The 19,404-nt window shown below is 36.1% G+C and overlaps 1 protein-coding gene across 50 annotated transcripts in view; it reads left to right on the forward strand.

The window, feature by feature from the left end:
* neo1a (neogenin 1a) overlaps positions 1-19,404 on the forward strand; it is a 335,667-nt gene that overhangs the window by 245,113 nt on the left and 71,150 nt on the right. For all 50 annotated transcript variants that reach the window (NM_173218.2, NM_001328497.1, XM_021477387.3 and 47 more), the window contains exons 6-7: positions 3,211-3,365; positions 3,740-3,860. In NM_173218.2, the coding sequence (NP_775325.2) occupies positions 3,211-3,365; positions 3,740-3,860 (276 nt within the window). The remainder of the gene's footprint in view (positions 1-3,210; positions 3,366-3,739; positions 3,861-19,404) is intronic.

A 19,404-nucleotide genomic window follows, 5' to 3' on the forward strand; every position in this document is an offset into this window, starting at 1 on the left:
GAGACCCACAGAGCCATTAAGATTTTTACACTCTGTTGAAGTTTGTGAAAAACTCACACCTGAGCAATGCATGTGACTTATTTCTCAATATGAGAGGCGTCTTTAAGCTGCCATCATCAAAAAAACTTTAGTTTTAATATTAAACACGTTTAGTAATTCAGTTCTTTCTCCTTGAGTCAGTCCATTGTTATTACACACTACTAATTCATCAGATTTTGTTTTAGTATTGTTTTATATTTCTATTGTTTGGGTTTTGACCAAAATCTGGTTCAGTTCCAACAGTAGGGATGTGCACATCGATGCTCGAGTATCGATATATCAATACTTAGAAGCTTCTAATTCGGCATCGATATTTTTTTAAAGTATCGATATTTCCACTTTATTTTACTAATTTCTGCATAATATAATAATTTAGCACTGTGACGCTTTGTATACAAGACGTTACACCAATCAATCTGCGACGGAATGTCATGTGAGCGATCATGTGCCTTTCAGATAACTTACATACTCAACATACGCAAGTCACACACTTCTGCATTATGGAATGACACGACGGCAGAGAGATAACAGCGTGTTTTCGTGCTCATTAGCTGAAAAAGCTTTGCACGAGTAATATTTGTGATAAGAAAGTTGTACACAGCAACAATACAAGCATCCTTTATAAACACTTACAGACAACACACCCTGAAACTTATAAAGAAGCGGAACAAAAATAAGATGCCCAGTGTTCCTCTGCTCAGTCCCCCTCGTTCTGACAAAAGACTTTATAGGAGAGTTTTAAAGGAGGCAAACCCCTCTCTCTCTCTCTCTCTCAATTCAGTTCAATAATTGCTTTATTGGCATGACAAATGTTACAAACGTTTTGCCAGAGCATTTACATTACAAAAAAAGCTTTATATTAAAAAGAACACAAAAACACACACACATGCACACACACACAGATGCATTATATATATATATATATATATATATATATATATATATATATATATATATATATATATATATATATATATATATATATATATATTAAGGGTGTCACGATCCTCAAAATCCTCAATTCAATTACATTTTCGATTCTAAAGGCACGATTCGATTCGATTTTCGATTATGAATAATTAATTAATTAATGACCAATTAATTATTTCTAGCCTACCGTTTAAACTACCTGACCTGCATGGTCTCTGTTTCAAAATCATACAGTAAATGAATAAAGGCAAGATACACACATAATTACCACCTGTCAATCACTTTTTCTGCGGGACTCGTGAATAGGCAGTGATCTGTGTCGTTATAATGGCGTCGGTAAAAAAGACGCACAACCAACAGGAACCAGCCAACAGTATCTGAGGTGTTCGCTAAAATGACTAAGTACAAGTGAGTGAAAGATTGAAGCAGTCCTCTGACTGCCTGGACCTGCTGTCTCGAGTGCATGGCTGTGTGTGTGTCTGTGTGGTCACGTGATGTGCATTTTCAGAGGTAGAGAGGAAGGAGGGCTGCTCAGAAATGCTACACGCCACTGTGGATGTCAAATCGTTGTCGTTCTAAAATACCATTTAAAAACAAAGACAGTGTAAACAGGGCCTGAGTGTGTACTTTTGGCGAGCGGATTTGCAACGGGGGCGGGCGGAGGATCACGCTGCCGGTGTTGTCTATCGGACGAACCGTACGTGATACGTACATAGCAGAGCTTGCAAAACTATGTTTTTTTTTGTCGACGACACGAACGTTGTCAACATAACTCACTGGAAATCCAAAATGCTTAAACACCGGCGACTTCATTGAAAAAGGAGAGGGTTTAAGTTCTGTCGACGGGTCTCCTGCAGTTTAACAAGCAATTCAACAAGCCTGTTTTTTCCCGCTTGGCAAGACAAGCTGACGTGACATGGGGGCGTGGCAGCATCAACGATTCTATTTTTTGATTCGATAATCGAAATTGAGCATAAATTTCGATCGATTTCGATTAAAAATCGAAATCGTGACACCCCTAATATATATATATATATATATATATATATATATATATGTATATATATATATATATATATATATATATATATATATATATATATATATATATATATATATATATATGTATATATATATATATATATATATATATATATATATATATATGTATATATATATATATATATATATATATATATATATATATATATATATATATATATGTATATATATATATATAAACACAACAAATAATAGTATAGTATTATAATATATGGTATAATAATTAAATACAAATAAAAAAATAATAAATCAGAATAATATGTCAGCTCTCTCTTTCTCATTACCATTAGGTGAATAAATATAATTGTGGATGTGTGTATCTGTGCAGTGGGTGTATATACAGTATGTGTGTATGCAGTGTGTATATGCAATATGGTCATGTGTGCGTGTTTGTATATTTACTGTACATGTAATGATTTTTTTCTTAACAATATTTAGAAAAATTACATTAACATTTTAAATAATACATGGTATCGATATCGGTATTGTAAATATTTAAACAAAATGTATTGGTATCGTATCGAATTAAAAAAATTGTGGTATCGCCCATCCCTAGTCAACAGCAACTTTAGTAATATTATTCTGAGAAAAAAAAACATGACATGTTCAATACTTACTGTCTCCACTGTATACCGTAATATTTAAACAACACTAATGTAAATTTAATAATAATGCTTTGTTTATATATTTAAATAAGTCAAATCTATTAATTAGAGAATTATACATGGCATAATTAATCATGCAAATGACCACCTCTTGTTTTATTACATAGAGAGAGAAAAAAATGCAATGCTTATGAAATATACATCAACTAAATGTTTTGTTTTCAAGTATTGAATTAGAGCAGACAAACTACAGTACATCATTCTCCTGCATACGGTCCTGTTATTGAGATGATCTGCGTCCTGTTTATCTTCTCCAAGATCAAATAACCTCATTTACTAATGGGAAGCCTTTGGAGGTTTCGCATTTTTCCTCTGGCCATTAGGAGGTACATATTTAAACCACATCCCGATGTTTAGAGGTATTTTTAGAATCGAAATCAGTCTGATTTAATCATGCCGTTTCCTGAAGCGATTAATGGCGCTAGATTATAGGCGTTTAAAGTGCCGTTTCTCTAACGAAACAAGTAATTGGTTTCTCATGCACATATTTACTTTGTTTTTCTTCTCTTATCAGATTCTCCACAGTTCCTGAAGAAACCTGTGAATGTGTTTGCTCATGAAGCCACAGACGTCATCTTCGAGTGCGAGGTCTCAGGATCACCTTCTCCCACCATCAAATGGGTGAAAAATGGAGACGCCGTCATCCCAAGCGATTATTTCAAAATCATTGTGAGTTGCCAGTTGGGATGTCAGTTGCCACCAATTCCCATGATTAACTATAATTTAAGTTAATTTTATCAATTAATCATAAAAGTTGCTCTAAGTTTTTGCCTCTTCTAAAGCTTAAAAATACCATAAAATGTTTTTGATATTCAGGGCTTTACATTACCTTCCTTGGTCACCAGCTACTGTGGCTAGTAGTTTTTCAACATTACTAGCCACTCGCCATTTTTACTAATTCTTTAATTGATTGTCGATTGATTGTCCCTAATTAGCTTTACACAAGGCTGGTGTCCTTTTGCCAAAACCTTGTCTTGTGTTTAAAAAGAATGCACTGTTTCTTTTTGGGGATGACGGTAATGCTCTTGTTTGGGTGTTTTCAGAAGGAGCAGAACCTGCAGGTGTTGGGACTGGTCAAGTCAGATGAAGGTTTTTATCAGTGTTTAGCTGAGAATGACGCTGGCAACGTGCAGTCAAGTGCTCAGCTCGTCATATTGGATCAAGGTATGTCTAAGAATGAGTGATATTGTCATTATTATCATCCTCCACTTGTTCCAAACCCGTTAGTGTTTCTTTCTGCTGAAATATAGACGATATACTGAAGAATGCTGGAAATTCAGCCATTGACATTTTTGAAAATGTCGTATTACTTCTGTTCTTTTCCTTTGCAAGCTTTTCTTTAAAAAAATATTAAAAGGTGGTAGCAAATTTAAATAGTTTCCAGGGGTCTCATTTATAAACGTGATACACACACAAAAATGTGCGTACAACAGTTCCAACGCAAAAAATGTGATCTAATGCCTCGTTTCCGCTGAGTGATACAGTATGGTATGGTTTGGTTAGGTGCGGGTCACCTTTATCAAGCTTGTGTCTCCACTGCCAAATGTGGTACCCTTTTGGTGAGCGTGGTGTTCGACATAAAGTTTCAGTTGACGTCATTCTCGTTCACATATGAGAAGCAATAAATGCTTTATATACGTAAATACTTGTATTAAAGTTAATTACTAACTTTTCTTTTAAGAGGATTTATTTATAGCTGCAGATCAATGATAATATCTGTAACGTTATATTTAAAAAAATATATATATTTATGAACACAGAGGCTTACAATTTCTAAAATGTTACCAATTGAAAAAAAATATATACCTTAAAAGGCTGCATTTATACTGCAGATCTTGATGGTCAATTCTGATTTTGTGACTGTGTCCGATTTTTTTGATGACCTGCTTACATCATCTTTTAAAAGTGACTTGTTTCCGATCGTATGCATTTACACAGCACATGGCGGACGTTGCGCTCTCTCACTCTCATTAACATGCTTAAATACCTGTGAAAATATAAAAGCTGTTTAAGTCCTCGTGTTTGAGATTTAAGGTTTGGGACTCTGCTGAAGTCTGTTCTAAAATTAAAGTGTTAGACTTGACATCATTCGCTACGGTTTTATTGACGCGCGACTCGCATTGACAGGTTAAAATCCGATCTGCCTGCTTACACTGCAGACACGACGGCACAGATCCGATTCATATCAGATAAATTTCCATATATGAACAAGGCCTGAATCTTATTTAAGTAAATCGGAATCCATGTGATTTGTTCCTGCGTACATGTACATGGGCCATATTCGATCTGTGCCACATGTGAGAAATAAATCGGAATAGAGTCATGCAGTGTAAATGCGGCCTTAGTCCTTATTTTTCTTTATAAACAATTTAAAACATATATAGTCAGTACAAACCTCTCATCTTTATTCTTCACCAGCACAAAAAACATCTTGTTTGAAAGTAATTCCATCGTTCCGAGTTCATAATAGTCCAAAAAGCGATGATAATAATTAAACATGGCAGTTTGTTTATCTTTTAGGTTGCTGAAAGAATCATTTGCTCCTTTGTTTTTTCGCACTTCACTCTCGCAGTTGTCCATTTCTGAAAGGATCTGATGGCAGAAGCGCTTCAATAATCATGCACACATTATTGTCATCAGCTAGAGAAGTTCATTATTTCAAATATAAATGCGCGGCGAACGATCTCAAGTTTATTGGAGAAAGTAAAACCGCTTGCGCATTTAGGCGGCCACAATAACAACAACAGGACACGGCAGATTCTGTTATTCTTCTTGGCTTTGTGGCTGTACATCAAGATGCGAACAAGGTTTGTTTAAGCTCAAGTCGACCATGGCTTGTTATTATATGTATATAGTATTACAGTGTAATGTCTCGGCTGTGTGTATTTAAATGGCACTTCCTTTGTTTTTATTCTCCTGGCTTGTGCACACGCTAGTGATGTTTTTCTGTAAACCAATAGCATTTAGCTGCGTGTCTGGCTCCGCCTTTTGTTGTGCTAGGTGCCTTTGGAAACGGTACCCAAAAAGGGGTATGATAAGGTTTGCTTTTTGGTACCTTTTGACCTTGGAAACAGGCATAAAAGCCGTCCCATACTGTACCCTATCGTACCACTCAATGGAAATGGGCCATAAAAAAACAAACAGACTTGACATTGGAATCTGCGCAGCTGTAAGTAAACTTTAAGAAAACATATTTTAATAAAATACTGGCCTAATTGAACCACTTTAAATCGTAATATGAGCCATAATCAATGTCGTTCACAATGTGTCATAATAGTGCATTTAGTGCCACAGCTAAATCACAACTTGGAGAACTTGATGAGAACTTCAACAATAGATGTTATTAGATTTTTTTATGAATGTAACTGAAAGTATGGTGGTTGAGTCTAGTGTTAATGGAAGTCAGGTGCATGATGCCATCTGCTGCAGTCTCTCTCTCTGTTGTAGAGCCAGCTGTTCTCTCTCTCTCTCTCTCTCTCTCTCTCTCTCTCTCTCTCTCTCTCCCTCTCTCTCTCTCTCTCTCTCTCTCTCACTCTCTCTCTCTCTCTCTCTCTCTCTCCCTCTCTCTCTCTCTCTCTCTCTCTCTCCCTCTCTCTCTCTCTCTCTCTCTCTCTCTCTCTCTCTCTCTCTCTCTCTCTCTCTGTGTGTGTGTATGTTCTCTCACAGGCATGTGTGCAAAAGAACTAGAGTTTTATTTAACTTTAGTTATGTTAAATCTGTGTCTGCTAGGAAATTACTTACTGCTCATAAGAGCGGAGAGCTATTTGATTCAGATTTCAGATTTCAGATATATATATATATATATATATATATATATATATATATATATATATATATATATATATATATATATATATATTGATTTATTTATTTATTTATATAAAGTGAGGTTAATAAGAATTCGATCACCCTGATCACCTCCATGATTTTTAAGTCGGAGATCTAGAATTTTCAGTGTAGGTGCATTTCAACTGTGAGAGACAGAAACTAAAAATAAAAATCCAGCAGTCACATTATATGATTTTTAGAAGTATTTTTACTTGTAAATTTTGAAAAATTTGTAAAAAAAAATAAATAAAAATAATAATAATAATAATAAATATAAATAAAAAAATTAAAAATGACTTACTTATCAGCCAGATTTCTGACCCTCAAAGACGTGTTATTGTGCTTTTAAACAGTCCAACTAATCTCTGCTCATGATTCTATTTTAGTAGCACCTGTTTAAGGTTGCTAGCTGTCATAAAGACGCCTGTACACCGCACAATCAGTCAAAACTGTCCCTGCTTCCCAATTCGCATACTTATACTACATCCTAAAACTATGAACTTTTTTTGTGAAGGAACATCCACACATCATTCACTTTTCTGTCTTAATTCATTTCCTTTCTTATTGTTGAAGCAGCAGCAGGTTAATCTCCCATTCACAAGTTTTTCATGCAGAGAAATCTCCTCAGGTCTTTGGGTAATTTTGCATTCAGACATTAATGTCCAAACACATCTTTATATAAGTTCAGTATTGTTTTTGCAGATGAAATATAACACAGCCAACACGACAAAAATATGTTCCAGTGGGCTAGATATTAATTAACAGTCATACAAACATCTTTACCGAAGCCTCTTTACTTGACGGTTGGTCTTTTGAATCCATCATGTTTGTAGTTTATTTACATTTTTCACCCGCGTTTCTAATTCTAATTAAATTTACGTCCTAACCGCAAAGTACTGTGGGCAATATCAGCGGTTAGAGTATGGATGGTTCTACTTCAAATTTTTTCTGGAGATAATAAACCATCCAGAACCTGTGGCATACTCTTTTCAACATACTACGATTTGAGTACATACTAATTCTATTTTCAAATACTATTTAGGACAGATAGTATGCGAATTGGGACTTATAAGTAGCAACATTGCGCCGGGTTTATGATAGGGCCCATAGTGTCTTCACAATCCATGTACAGTATAGCATGTTTAAATTACATTTGCATGAAGCAAAGTGTAAACTGAAATAACCATAACATTAAAAGGAGGAAAATAATTTTGATTGATCTGTCTATTAGAGATGCTAGTTGATGCATATTACTACTATTGAATCATAATTAATAATAGCAGGCAGATAGAAATCAAATCAAGCAAATAATTTCCTTAAAAATACCCTCATGTCAATCCTCGGTTATTTCTTTTTGTAGTCACTGAGAAATCCGATCTTGAGGACGTCTTAACATGATGAAGTGAAAGCACTTGAATCAACGAATCAATTCTGTGCGAATGATTCCTCAAATTACAATGTTTGACACTATAGTAACCATTGCAACATTCTGACATCTTGCAGGTTTCAGTATTGTTGTGCAAAGTAGCGTTACAGCAAGCAGACCCTCATTGTGTTTTGCAGTTTTAACACCATCTGCAAAGGTGTCATGTTTTGCACATACATACTTGGAAGGCTACTAGAACTCTCCATTGTAAGACTTTTTAAATACTCGTCATTGTCTTCCAGGGCATAAATCTGAAGCATGATTTGAGATACCATTCCTGTCTGTGCAACCAAAAATTGACAATATATGGTTCTCTTCAACTCCCTGTCCCTAAATATAGGCTAGGCAGTAGAAATAGCGATGATTGCCTTGGCAGCTATAAAAGATTTAGATCCAGCCAGCTATTAGAGTGATAGTGAATGCACAGATTGAGAGTCTTCAGATTGTGGAGTTGTTTCTGTGATATTAGTATCTTTCTGAGATGAAGCCAGTGTCTCTGTGGGGCTTTTCTGTACTCTTTGCTCCTCTCATACGAAATGGCCTGTAAACACTTTATTTTGGCAGGCTTTTGGGCTCGTTCTTGTTAAAGCTGCTAGACAGGTCTGATTGGAGGCTTTTTTTTGAAGCCTCGGTTCCCACTGCCATCTGGACTAGCACATGGTGGATAGGGAAACACGGTTGCTTATCTTCGCTTATTGTTAGAGCTGATTGCTGAGTTTATTAAGTTACAGACAGGGAGTTTGCGGCACAGTCTGTAAAACTTGCTCATTATATTTGGTTTTTGTAAGGGAATTTATGCTCCCATACTCATTAGTGTAGCGCAGCATTGTGTTTCCGCCGTAGCCACAATGCTCTAGAGTTGACGTGCTGTGATTACCTCGAGCGCAGCTTTAATTGCAGAGATTTTATGCAGATTTGCTCATCATCTTTATATTAAAGAGCACAGAAACGTTATGGATTGCGGTGGTAAGAGTTCATGATTGCAACTGGTAAAATACATGGCAACAGCCTAGAAATGACTCATAATGACTAGCCATTATACAGTGGAAGTTGAAAAATGCCCTGCTAAGGTGCAGTATCTGCGATAATGCTAAAAATGTACAAAACACCTTCAAAGTTTTCATATTAGCTTGTATCTTTGGTTCTTGCAATATTTACACTGTTATTTCTCTGAAATGTGACACAGTTGAACCAGGAGACAGTGGGTTATATTTTTAAGGGCCATGAAACCCCCCTGTCTCAACAGAGTGTTTTCATACCTCTAGTTTGAGTAAAATTCAGGAAAGTGGGTGAGTCCAGCTCTGTTTAGATGAGAGTGTCAGGGGAAGGAAAGAGGAAAGGGTTTGCATGAAAAGTGGAGTTTCAGTTCAAGCATGGCTGATTTTTACAGAGGCAAAACAACACACAGATGCAGGGAAGAAAGACAGTGACTATGTTTACATGGACATCAGTAATCAAATTATTTGGCAAATGATAAATTTGTCGACTTTCACTTTCACTTTTATTCAGGAACATTTCATGCATGCCCCCAACCCCTGTGACAAACGAGATATTGGATGTGAGGAACTGCTGGAAGAGTGTAGTTTTAATGGAATGTTTGAAACTGCACAGCGAATGGGAGAAAATAACACTTCAACATAGGGGTGTCAAAATTAATTGTTTCTTCGGTGCACCGCGATGCAGACGCGGACAATTCGGTATCGGTTCAGTAATAATCATAACGGGTTATTATGTACTGACGTCATTTATCTACTATAAGCTCTGTCGCGAGGGAGGTGAGCACGAGTATTTACAACACTCAGCTAACTCAGGGCCGGCCCGTGGCATAGGCACCATAGGCAAATGTATATCCAGGGGGGCAGCAGAAATGAGCGCGGTTCAGTTGGTTTTGTTTTCGATATTTCTTACACACATTCAGTCATAGACGGCAATTACTCAAAAACCTCCTACCCTGAAAAGATCTAAAGTGTGTTTCCTACAAAAAGACAAAGCTGGTTATGTTTCACAGCTGTCTTTCTTTTTTTTTCGCTCGACATTACGACCAATGCTCCGTTTAAGCCCTCGCAATATGTGTTTAGCCAGGAGAACTCGCGCTGAGAGGAGCTCTCAGTAAGGGACCGTCGGAAAAGAGCTTCTTTTTTTTTTCTTTTTTTTTTCGTTTTTCTGCTCCGCTTAGCGGGAGCTCTCCCTGTTGCGAGGGCTTAAGTGTATGTGTGTGTTTGTTTGTTTGTTTGTTTGGTGCTGTCTATGTTTGTATATGTGTTTGAATGAGAGACCGTGTGGTGCTGTGTGTCTGTGTGTTTATACAGACAGCTTGTTATAGCCTCCCCCCTAAAATATAACACTGTATATAGAAAGCATCGTCGATGCACCGAGGTATCGAAATGAACCGAATCGAAGGCATGATAATCGTAACTAAACCGAACCGTGAGACCAGTATAGGTTCACACCTCTACTTCAACATTTCTCAGTAACTTAGATAGACACAGAAAAGCCGTCAGAAAGCCGTGTTTATAGACTATTCTGTCACAAAATGACAAATGTTTACATTCGGAAAGCAGCATTTTCAGTAGATCTTTCAGTCCATAATATTGTAGTGATATTACTGTAAACTTAGTAAATTAATCATTTTGACCAAGGTATGTCTTTAAAAACTGGAAGAGTACTGCTGATGATACGAACTAAATTTAAATTAACATAAACAAAGAACGGGGCGAGGCAGTGGCGTCAGTAGGTAGTGCTGTCGCCTCACAGTAAGAAGGTCGCTGGGTCGCTGGTTCGATCCTCGGCTCAGTCGGCGTTTCTTTGTGGAGTTTGCATGTTCTCCCTGCGTTCGTGTGGGTTTCCTCCGGGTGCTCCGGTTTCCCCCACAGTCCCAAGACGTGGTACAGGTGAATTGGGTAGGCTTAATTGTCTGTAGTGTATGAGTGTGTGTGTGAATGTGTGTGTGGAGGTTTCCCAGAGATGGGTTGCAGCTGGAAGGGCATCCGTTAGGGTCTAAGCTGACAAGAAAATGAACGAATAAAGAAAGAACACACTTATCAAATCTGTAGAGACAGGACAATCAACACCAACTGGAACTGCGTCTTTTTTAATAGGAGATGAGTGGCAAATCCAGAAAAAATTCTCGGGTAAAAAATCTTGGGTAAAAAAAATTCTTGCAAACATATTTTTGTTGCTTTTTGAGTTTAGCTGTGCTGTCATAGCGAAGAATTAAAAAAAACAAAAACTTTGTTGCGGGACATTTATAAACGCAACACTGGCAACCCATGTCTCCAAACAATTCTTCTTCTTCCATTTGTTTTAATTATAGTTTGCAACTCAACGTAGCGTCTCTCTACCGTCTGAACATTGTAACAGGTAAAAACAGTCTTCTCAGCTATCACGCATATCAATGAAGTTGCTAATTAATGATGAAAGCTCAAAGACATCTCGTTGTACCCGCCAGTACAAACAGCTAGTCTACACGTTGAATTTTACACAAGATTCTAATCACCTCAGCTTCAAAATCTCTTTTCAAACCGGCGGGACAAATATATTTTTAAATATAAAAACCACTCCATCCATGCCTTTTTCACCTCGGGGGCTTTTTTCAGTATATTCATGACAGTTTGCATTTGTATAATGTTATTATTATTATTTGCAGTCTTATGTATTAGATGCATATTTATATTTGCTTTACATAAAACAAGTTTACATGTGTTCACCTGTCGTGTTTTGAAGACGTCTGCATCACAAAATCCCCAAATTAAATTATTTAATAAGTGAAAGAAAACTAAAAACAGTTACACGATTCCTCATGATAATACCGGACAGTTAGAAAAAAATCCTTAGTGTTTACCCCGTAGAAGTCTAAAATTTCATTCTTAATGGTGATAAAAATTTGACTTGATCAAATCTGCAGAAACCCTGTTCTTCAGCACAGCAATTACATTGTAAAGGACAAAGTTGTTCAATGGAATCGTTAAACAAATGTTTTCAGAGTAATATGCAGTGAAATTTAGGGCAGCACAAGTATTAGAGGATATGTTAGTCACATAGCTGTTAAAGATCAGGACGTGACCTGACAGTTTGATGCTGTCTCACTGTTGAGCTTGTTTATGTTCCCTAGATTAATTCTAATTTCACATTTGCATGTGAATGCTTGTTTCTCCCTGCCAGTGACTTATGATTAATATTGTTAAGGATTTATGGCAACTGGATTATAACATCTCACTGATTCCCTCAGTTTTCCCTTTCTTAGCTTTTCGCTTTCACCTCACAAAACTTGCATGGCAGAAACGCTCTACAAAAGCCTTTCACAGTTTTTTTTTTAATTATTTTTTTTTATGCAAGGCTTAGTTATATTTTTCTGAGTGTTAATCTGCAAGTTTGTGTGTTGCAGTCATTTCAGCATTGTCACAGCATTTTCACAGCTTATGACTGCTTGACTATAGTGGTTACCAGGGCCTAAAATTACATTTGCAGTACAACAAATCCATATAAAAATCTGCATTATGCCTAATTTATAGATATTTTTCTTTTTTGCTGCATGAAGGACACCTGTCACGACCACCAGCGATCTAGTCCTCATAGATCGCTGGAGAGCATTAACATTCACACGGACTAAAATCCTTTCTCCATATGAACTACAATTCCTGTCAGGCACCACACACACACACCTGTTCCAAGTATCCATTGATTACAGTCACACAGCTGAAGCTGCTCATATACTAATTTCACTCACATACAGTTGAAGTCAAAATTATTATCCCCATTTGACTTTTTTTTTATATTTCCCGAATGATGTTTAACAGAGCAAGGAGATTTTCACAGTATGTCTGATAATATTTTTTTCTTCTGGAGAAAGTCTTATTTGTTTTATTTCTGCTAGAATAAAAGCAGTTTTTAATTTTTAAAAGCCATTTTAAGATCAAAATGATTAGCCCCTTCAAGTTGTATTTTGTTTTGATAGTCTACAGAACAAGCCATCGTTATACAATGACTTGCCTAATTACCCTAACCTGCCTAGTTAACCTAATTAACATAGTTAAGCCTTTAAATGTCACTGTAAGCTATATAGAAGTGTCTTGAAAAATATCTAGTCAAATATTATTTACTGTCATCATGGCAAAGTTAAAATAAATCAGTTTTTAGAAATGAGTTAATAAAACTATTATGTTTAGAAATGTGTTGAAAAAAATCTTCCCTCGGTTAAACAGAAATTGGAGAAAAAAAATAAACAGAGGGGCTAATAATTCTGACTTTAACTGTATATACGGCTCACTTAGAAACACTCATTGCTGAGTCTGGTTTGATTATCATCCTGAACATTGCAAAGCATTCCTTGGTATATTTTGTACATGCTTTGTTTTATCGTTTACCCTGTCTGCCGCCTTACCTGACCATCTGCCTGTTACCTGACGACAACTCTGTATTTCCTTGTTTGTACCCGTTTGCGCCTGTTAGAACTTCTATTTGCAGCTTTTCTCAACAGGAGTTATAAATCCAAAAATGGCTGTCAATACCGTTTTGAGTGGCTTATGGGCTGTGTTTGTGATGCGCAACTTTGATTTTGAAAGGTTTGTGTTAAAGTCATTTTGCTTCTGTCAGATACAGTTCAAGCATGAATTTAGTGTCTTCCGTCAGATAAGAGGCTGAAATATACCGTCAGTGTTCCCAACTTGTCAGCTTTTATACTGTATAAATTACAGGTCTGTTAATTGTAATTTGTATAAATGGGTTATTATTATTATTATTATTATTATACTTAAACTACATACATTCAATAGTATTTCAATAATATTTGTTGATTTAATGTATATAGTTGGATTTAATAATAATAATAATAATAATGATAATAATAATAATAATAATAATAATAACAATAATAATGTTCAATGTGAAATATTTTATATCTGTAAATATTTATTTAAATTTGTAAATAAATTTGTTTCTGAAAATCGTACATGCAACAGTTAAATTTATCTATCTATCTATCTATCTATCTATCTATCTATCTATCTATCTATCTATCTATCTATCTATCTATCTATCTATCTATCTATCTATCTATCTATCTATCTATCTATCTATCTATCTATCTATCTATATATATATATATATATATATATATATATATATATATATATATATATATTACTATATTTTATATATATTTTAATGAATACTTTGGACTGTATTTGACTTTTAATTGAAGAATTATTAAATAAATAATGTTGACGTCTGTATAAAACAAGCAAATAAATAAATCTGGTAGTTTCGATAATAATAAATCACCTATATAAAACCTCTGAAGCTGAATAAACTCACTGTGTAATAATATGGAGATTGTCATTACTTTGGTGAAATGACTTTTCCTGATTCTCAGTCAGAACAATTCCTCCGGATACAGTTTAATGTCAACTAAATCACGCCAATATTCCTAGCGATGAGTGATGAATCTTGTAAACAAAGGCAAGATGTGGAGCAGCTTGAAGGCTTTTTCTATGGCCATAAATAAGTGAAGTGTATCTGCTGTGCTGTTCTTCGCGTCTGGCACACAGGCCTAGTTAAAGTGTCATATGAACACAGGCAGAGGGCCCCTACCGAGACATGCTATTTATGTTTTATGGCCCCACAGACTCCTCAGCTGAGATATAAACACAAATATCAGCCTAAATCAGCATTGTATGTTCTCATCTACTTCATCACACAATCTCAGACATGCACTGATTCTCGGTTTTCTGAGAGTCCAGTAGTAACCAGAGCATAAAACTAACATTTGGCACACCTAATACATATATATATCGTCACCTTAGAATTATAAGGTTCTGTCTGACATTTTTGTCAAAATTGAGTTATTGTCATATTTTTTATTTAATGACAACTTATTTACATTATGGGATTTTTTTTTTAGAAGTTGTTTACATTTGAAGACTTTTTATTTAAAAAACAAATGTTACACACTATACTGTTTGCTGTGGAATGCAAAAACTTTAAAGCTCTATCTCAAAATCATTCAGAACACAGATAGAACCTTATAATTCTAAGGTGACGCTATATACACAGTTGAAAACCTTTTGTATGAGGATCTACTTTCTTCCGCCATTCAGTCACATCTGATGACATCAGAACAGCAGAAATCTGTTAATTCACAAATGTCACTTTAGAGCTAGTATTTGAATGATTCTCTAGTGTAATATCTAAAATGATGACAAAACAGGATTTTGCTCATATTTAAGATTATAAGGCTAGAAATGTCATCAGTCTAAGGAGATTTCCCAGTATTTCTCTGTTGCAATTGGGAGATCACTATAATTAACCCCAAAAAAGCAAGCACTTCTGGATTACTATGGTATAAATACAGCACCACAACATACAAAAGAGAGAGATTGACTTAGAATGTCGCTTACCTGTTTAATAATGATTTGATCAGCTGCAGAGTTTTTCTCCCTTAAGGATGCACTATGCAGTCTCGGTCGCCATTATGTGGTGCAAACGTACTTGCTCTCCTCAGTATGACAGGCTGATGGCGCTGAAGTGCAGTATCTCCGTAATTATAAATATTTAAAATAGGCACTATCCTCATAAATAAACTGCATAGTTGCAACATAAACCACTACATTCTTGACTAAAAAGCTTCAAAAGGACATTATGTTGTCCAACAGCTGCAATATTGGTCAAACTGTAGTGAGTTTATTGATCTTCTGTCACTCTATGTTGGCGGAGTAATACACAGGGTGAAGATGCTGTACCAGTGCTGTTATTGCAGAATATTTCATGGCTATCAGCCAATCAGATTCAAGAACGAGACAGAACTGTTCTATATTTATTAAGTATTTTAAAAATATATATTTTTTGGCATATATATTAAGTATATCTGTATATATTTATTTATTTTATATCATTGGAATGGGGGCCTACATCATAGAAAATTTGGTCCACAGTATAAAATTCTAATTTTGATATTAATAATTTAATATTTTTATTTAATAAATATTTTAATAATTATTATTTATTTTTATACCTCACACTATTAAAATGTGCTAACATTAGAGGAATAAGGACTAATATGTTTATTATTATTATTATTATTATTATTATTATTATATGGGCTCACTTAACAAGCCGAACTGAAATGCATGTCAAAAAGTCAGTTATTTAGCTGCAGAACATGATCTTGATGGCAGGCGGCGGTTTAGCAGGTGCAGAAGGGCCGGGGGCCGGGGTTTGCTGACCCCGAAGGCTACTAGAGCTGGCCAGAGAGTCTTGGGCATAGACGTACAGTTATGACACGGCAGATGGGCGTCTGTCTACTCAGCAACCACAGAGGAAGTCCCCTGCCAGCGTCATGCTGCGCCCCATAATCATGAGCTCTGGTGTGGTGCAGGACGTCCCGCCGCGGTGCCCGTGCCTCCCCCTAGATGTGCTCCTGCCGCTTCAGCTTTTATCTCTCAGACTCTGGAAGCAGGACGTCCCGGGAGTCTCCCATCACGTGAAAGAGCTGTTTTAATCTCTACAGGGGTGTTGATGGCCTTTAATCCGTCATCCTCTCATATTCATGATGTTTACTTTGAAGAGATCCACTGCTGTCATCACCGCAGTTCAGAAAGCGCTGCGGGATGGGCGTATCAACGCAGAACAATCTCAAAGGCCGTCATGTGTTTGCGGGTGTTTAATATTATAGTAGCTCTGCTCCTTAAAAAAAAAAAAGGGGGGGGGCTGCTTTTGTTTCCTTCTCTTGCTTTGTCTTTGTTCGCTGCTACAAAAATAACAGTCCATTAATTTGTTACAAATAAGTAATTCATAGTAAAATATCAGTAATAGATTGTATTGTCAGCGCATTTTCATTCATCATTTAGTGTAATATTGTACACTACACTCTCCATGCCAGATAAATAAGATCTAGCCTAGTAGGCCAGATCCTGTCAGAAAATGTCTGTTTCTCTGGGGATCCAGTCAGCAGAGCCACTCAATACCCAAACGTGTTAACCAGTATTCAGCTGCATTAACAATCTCCTATTAGAATGACCAAAATGGTCACAAATGTTTAATTCAATGATTTATGAAATAAGGCTAAATTGATTTAAAAATGGTAAAACTAAATGGTTGCACTCTGGGTGACTTGTAAAATTGGACTATTTCAAAAATAAAGATAATATTAAGGATTGTGGTCCCTTAACTTTAATGTTTTACCCATGCCTAATACCTCATACAGATGTCATTTGACAACGTATTTGAAAACAAACACCAAGTGCAATTTCAGTTAAAGATTACAAGGGCAAACAATTAGTTTTTTTCCTTGCACAGATGAATTGTTCACCACAAAACTTTTAATATGACCTGACAAAATCAGTTTAGTTTTGATTTTATGTGTAACTTAAGTGTTACTGTAGGGCTCTATTCTAGGCGCAAAGTCTAAAGCGCAGGGTGCAAAAGCATAAATGGCGTGTCTGAATCCACTTTTGCTATTTTAGGGATGGAAAATTACGATCTGCGCCCGGCGCATGGTCTAACAGGGTTGTGCTAATTCCCCTACTTAGTTATGGGTGTGTTTTGAGCATAACGTGCATTAAACCAAACAGAGTCTCATCTCACGTTCCCTTTGAGAGTCAGTTGTGTCACGCCATGGCGCATTTGCTATTTACATTGTAGACTTTGTAAGTGGGAAAAACTGAACGCTTCACTAGTGATAGAACTGCCTCCGCCATTCAGCCTCTTTACTTTCTCTTTACTTTAATCCTTTTTAACTTACTCCTTTTGTGGAGTAAGTAAATGGTGGAAAGTGAAGACACTCCACTGAAGACATCCATAAGCCTACATATTTAATTTTGTTAAGCGCAAAGATTTGTTTCAAAACTATTTTTAAATGTATAGATGTAGAGTTATATCCAAACTCACGTCCTGTTCTTATGCCCCTTATGGTGATGCATACGTCTCCAAAACCCGACAGGTGGACAAATCTAAACTTGTTTTAATTAAAGCAAATATGAATATGCATATAATAAATAATACTGCTAATAATAATAATAATAACAACAATAATAACATTATACAAATACAAATTGTCATGAATAAACTGAAAAGGCCCCCCTGAGTTGAGGCATGGAGGCAGTGGTTTTTATATCTACTTAGAAAATAATAATTTTTGTAACGTTTTAATCCTTTAATTGTTTTTTCATATGTTGAGATATTTTATGTACTGCTATACCGCCTGCGTGTATTAAGCAGTGTGTAAGTGTTATGCGCAATGTGTAGGTGCATAACTAACGCGCTCTGTGCTGGACTTCAGTTGGTCAGGTGTGCAGTTTATTTCAGTTCCTCGAAATAGCAATGCATCAACAATGCGCATTAAAGCCTGGTTTATAATTCTGCGCCCAGTGATCGACGTGACCCATGGCTCATGCAATGTGCGTAGCCATGCATTTATACTTCTCCACGCTGTTTATGTTGCTCTGCAATAACACTTCAGAAACACTGGCTGGCAATAAGTGTTTATGTTCCTTTGTGTCATGTTTCGCTGGTGTTTTGTTTGTTCTGAGCGCTTCCTTAATGTACAAGTGGCTCAATCTCACTCATTTTGAGGTGGGAATCTGTGGACATGCAACAACTGTAATCATAAGGTAAACACTAAACAACAGTTTCCATCTGGAGCTCCTTCACGAGACTCGACACTTGTAAACACTCGCTCCATCGGGCTCGCACGACTCTCATCTCCGCCCAGCGATACCAAGCCAACCAATCACAGAGCTTGCTACATACATACACAGAGCTTGTAGTTACATTTTTTTTAGAGGTGCACATCAGCGTCAGCAAGGGCTAAGCGACCACACGTAGGCTCCACCGTGTGCACTTGATGCAAAAGTATACATCAGCCTTGACACACCTCCTTTTTAGACCAGCACACCCATCAGTCCACAAAGTGGTGCAAAAGGATTTATTATTTCAACAAAATGGTGCAAAACGGGAAAATTTCTGTTGCGCTGGTCTGAAAATAGCAACAAATCGCGCCAAACACATCTTGCGCCTTATTTCGCAGAGTGTGTGATAAGGCCCTTAAACTTGGAAAAATAGCTTTTTACGTGTCATAGTCTAACTATAATATACAGTATACATATACAGTTGAAGTCAGAATTATTAGCCCCCTTTGATATTTTTTTTTCTTCTGGAGAAGGTCCTATTTGTTTTATTTTGGCTAGATAAAAACAAGTTTTCAGGTCAAAAACATTTAAAGGTTAATAGTATTAGCCCCTTTAAGCTATATATATTTTTTTCGATAGTCTACAAAACAAACCTTAACCTGCATAGTTAGTTTAATTAACCTAGTTAAGCCTTTAAATGTCACTTTAAGCTGTATAGAAGTGTCTTGAAAAATATCTAGTCAAATATTATTTACTGTCATCATGGCAAAGATAAAATAAAGATATTAAAAATATTTAAAACTATTATGTTTAGAAATGTGTTGAAAAAAAT

The sequence above is a fragment of the Danio rerio genome, chromosome 7, assembly GCF_049306965.1.
Source record: "Danio rerio strain Tuebingen ecotype United States chromosome 7, GRCz12tu, whole genome shotgun sequence".
Lineage (NCBI taxonomy): Eukaryota > Metazoa > Chordata > Actinopteri > Cypriniformes > Danionidae > Danio > Danio rerio.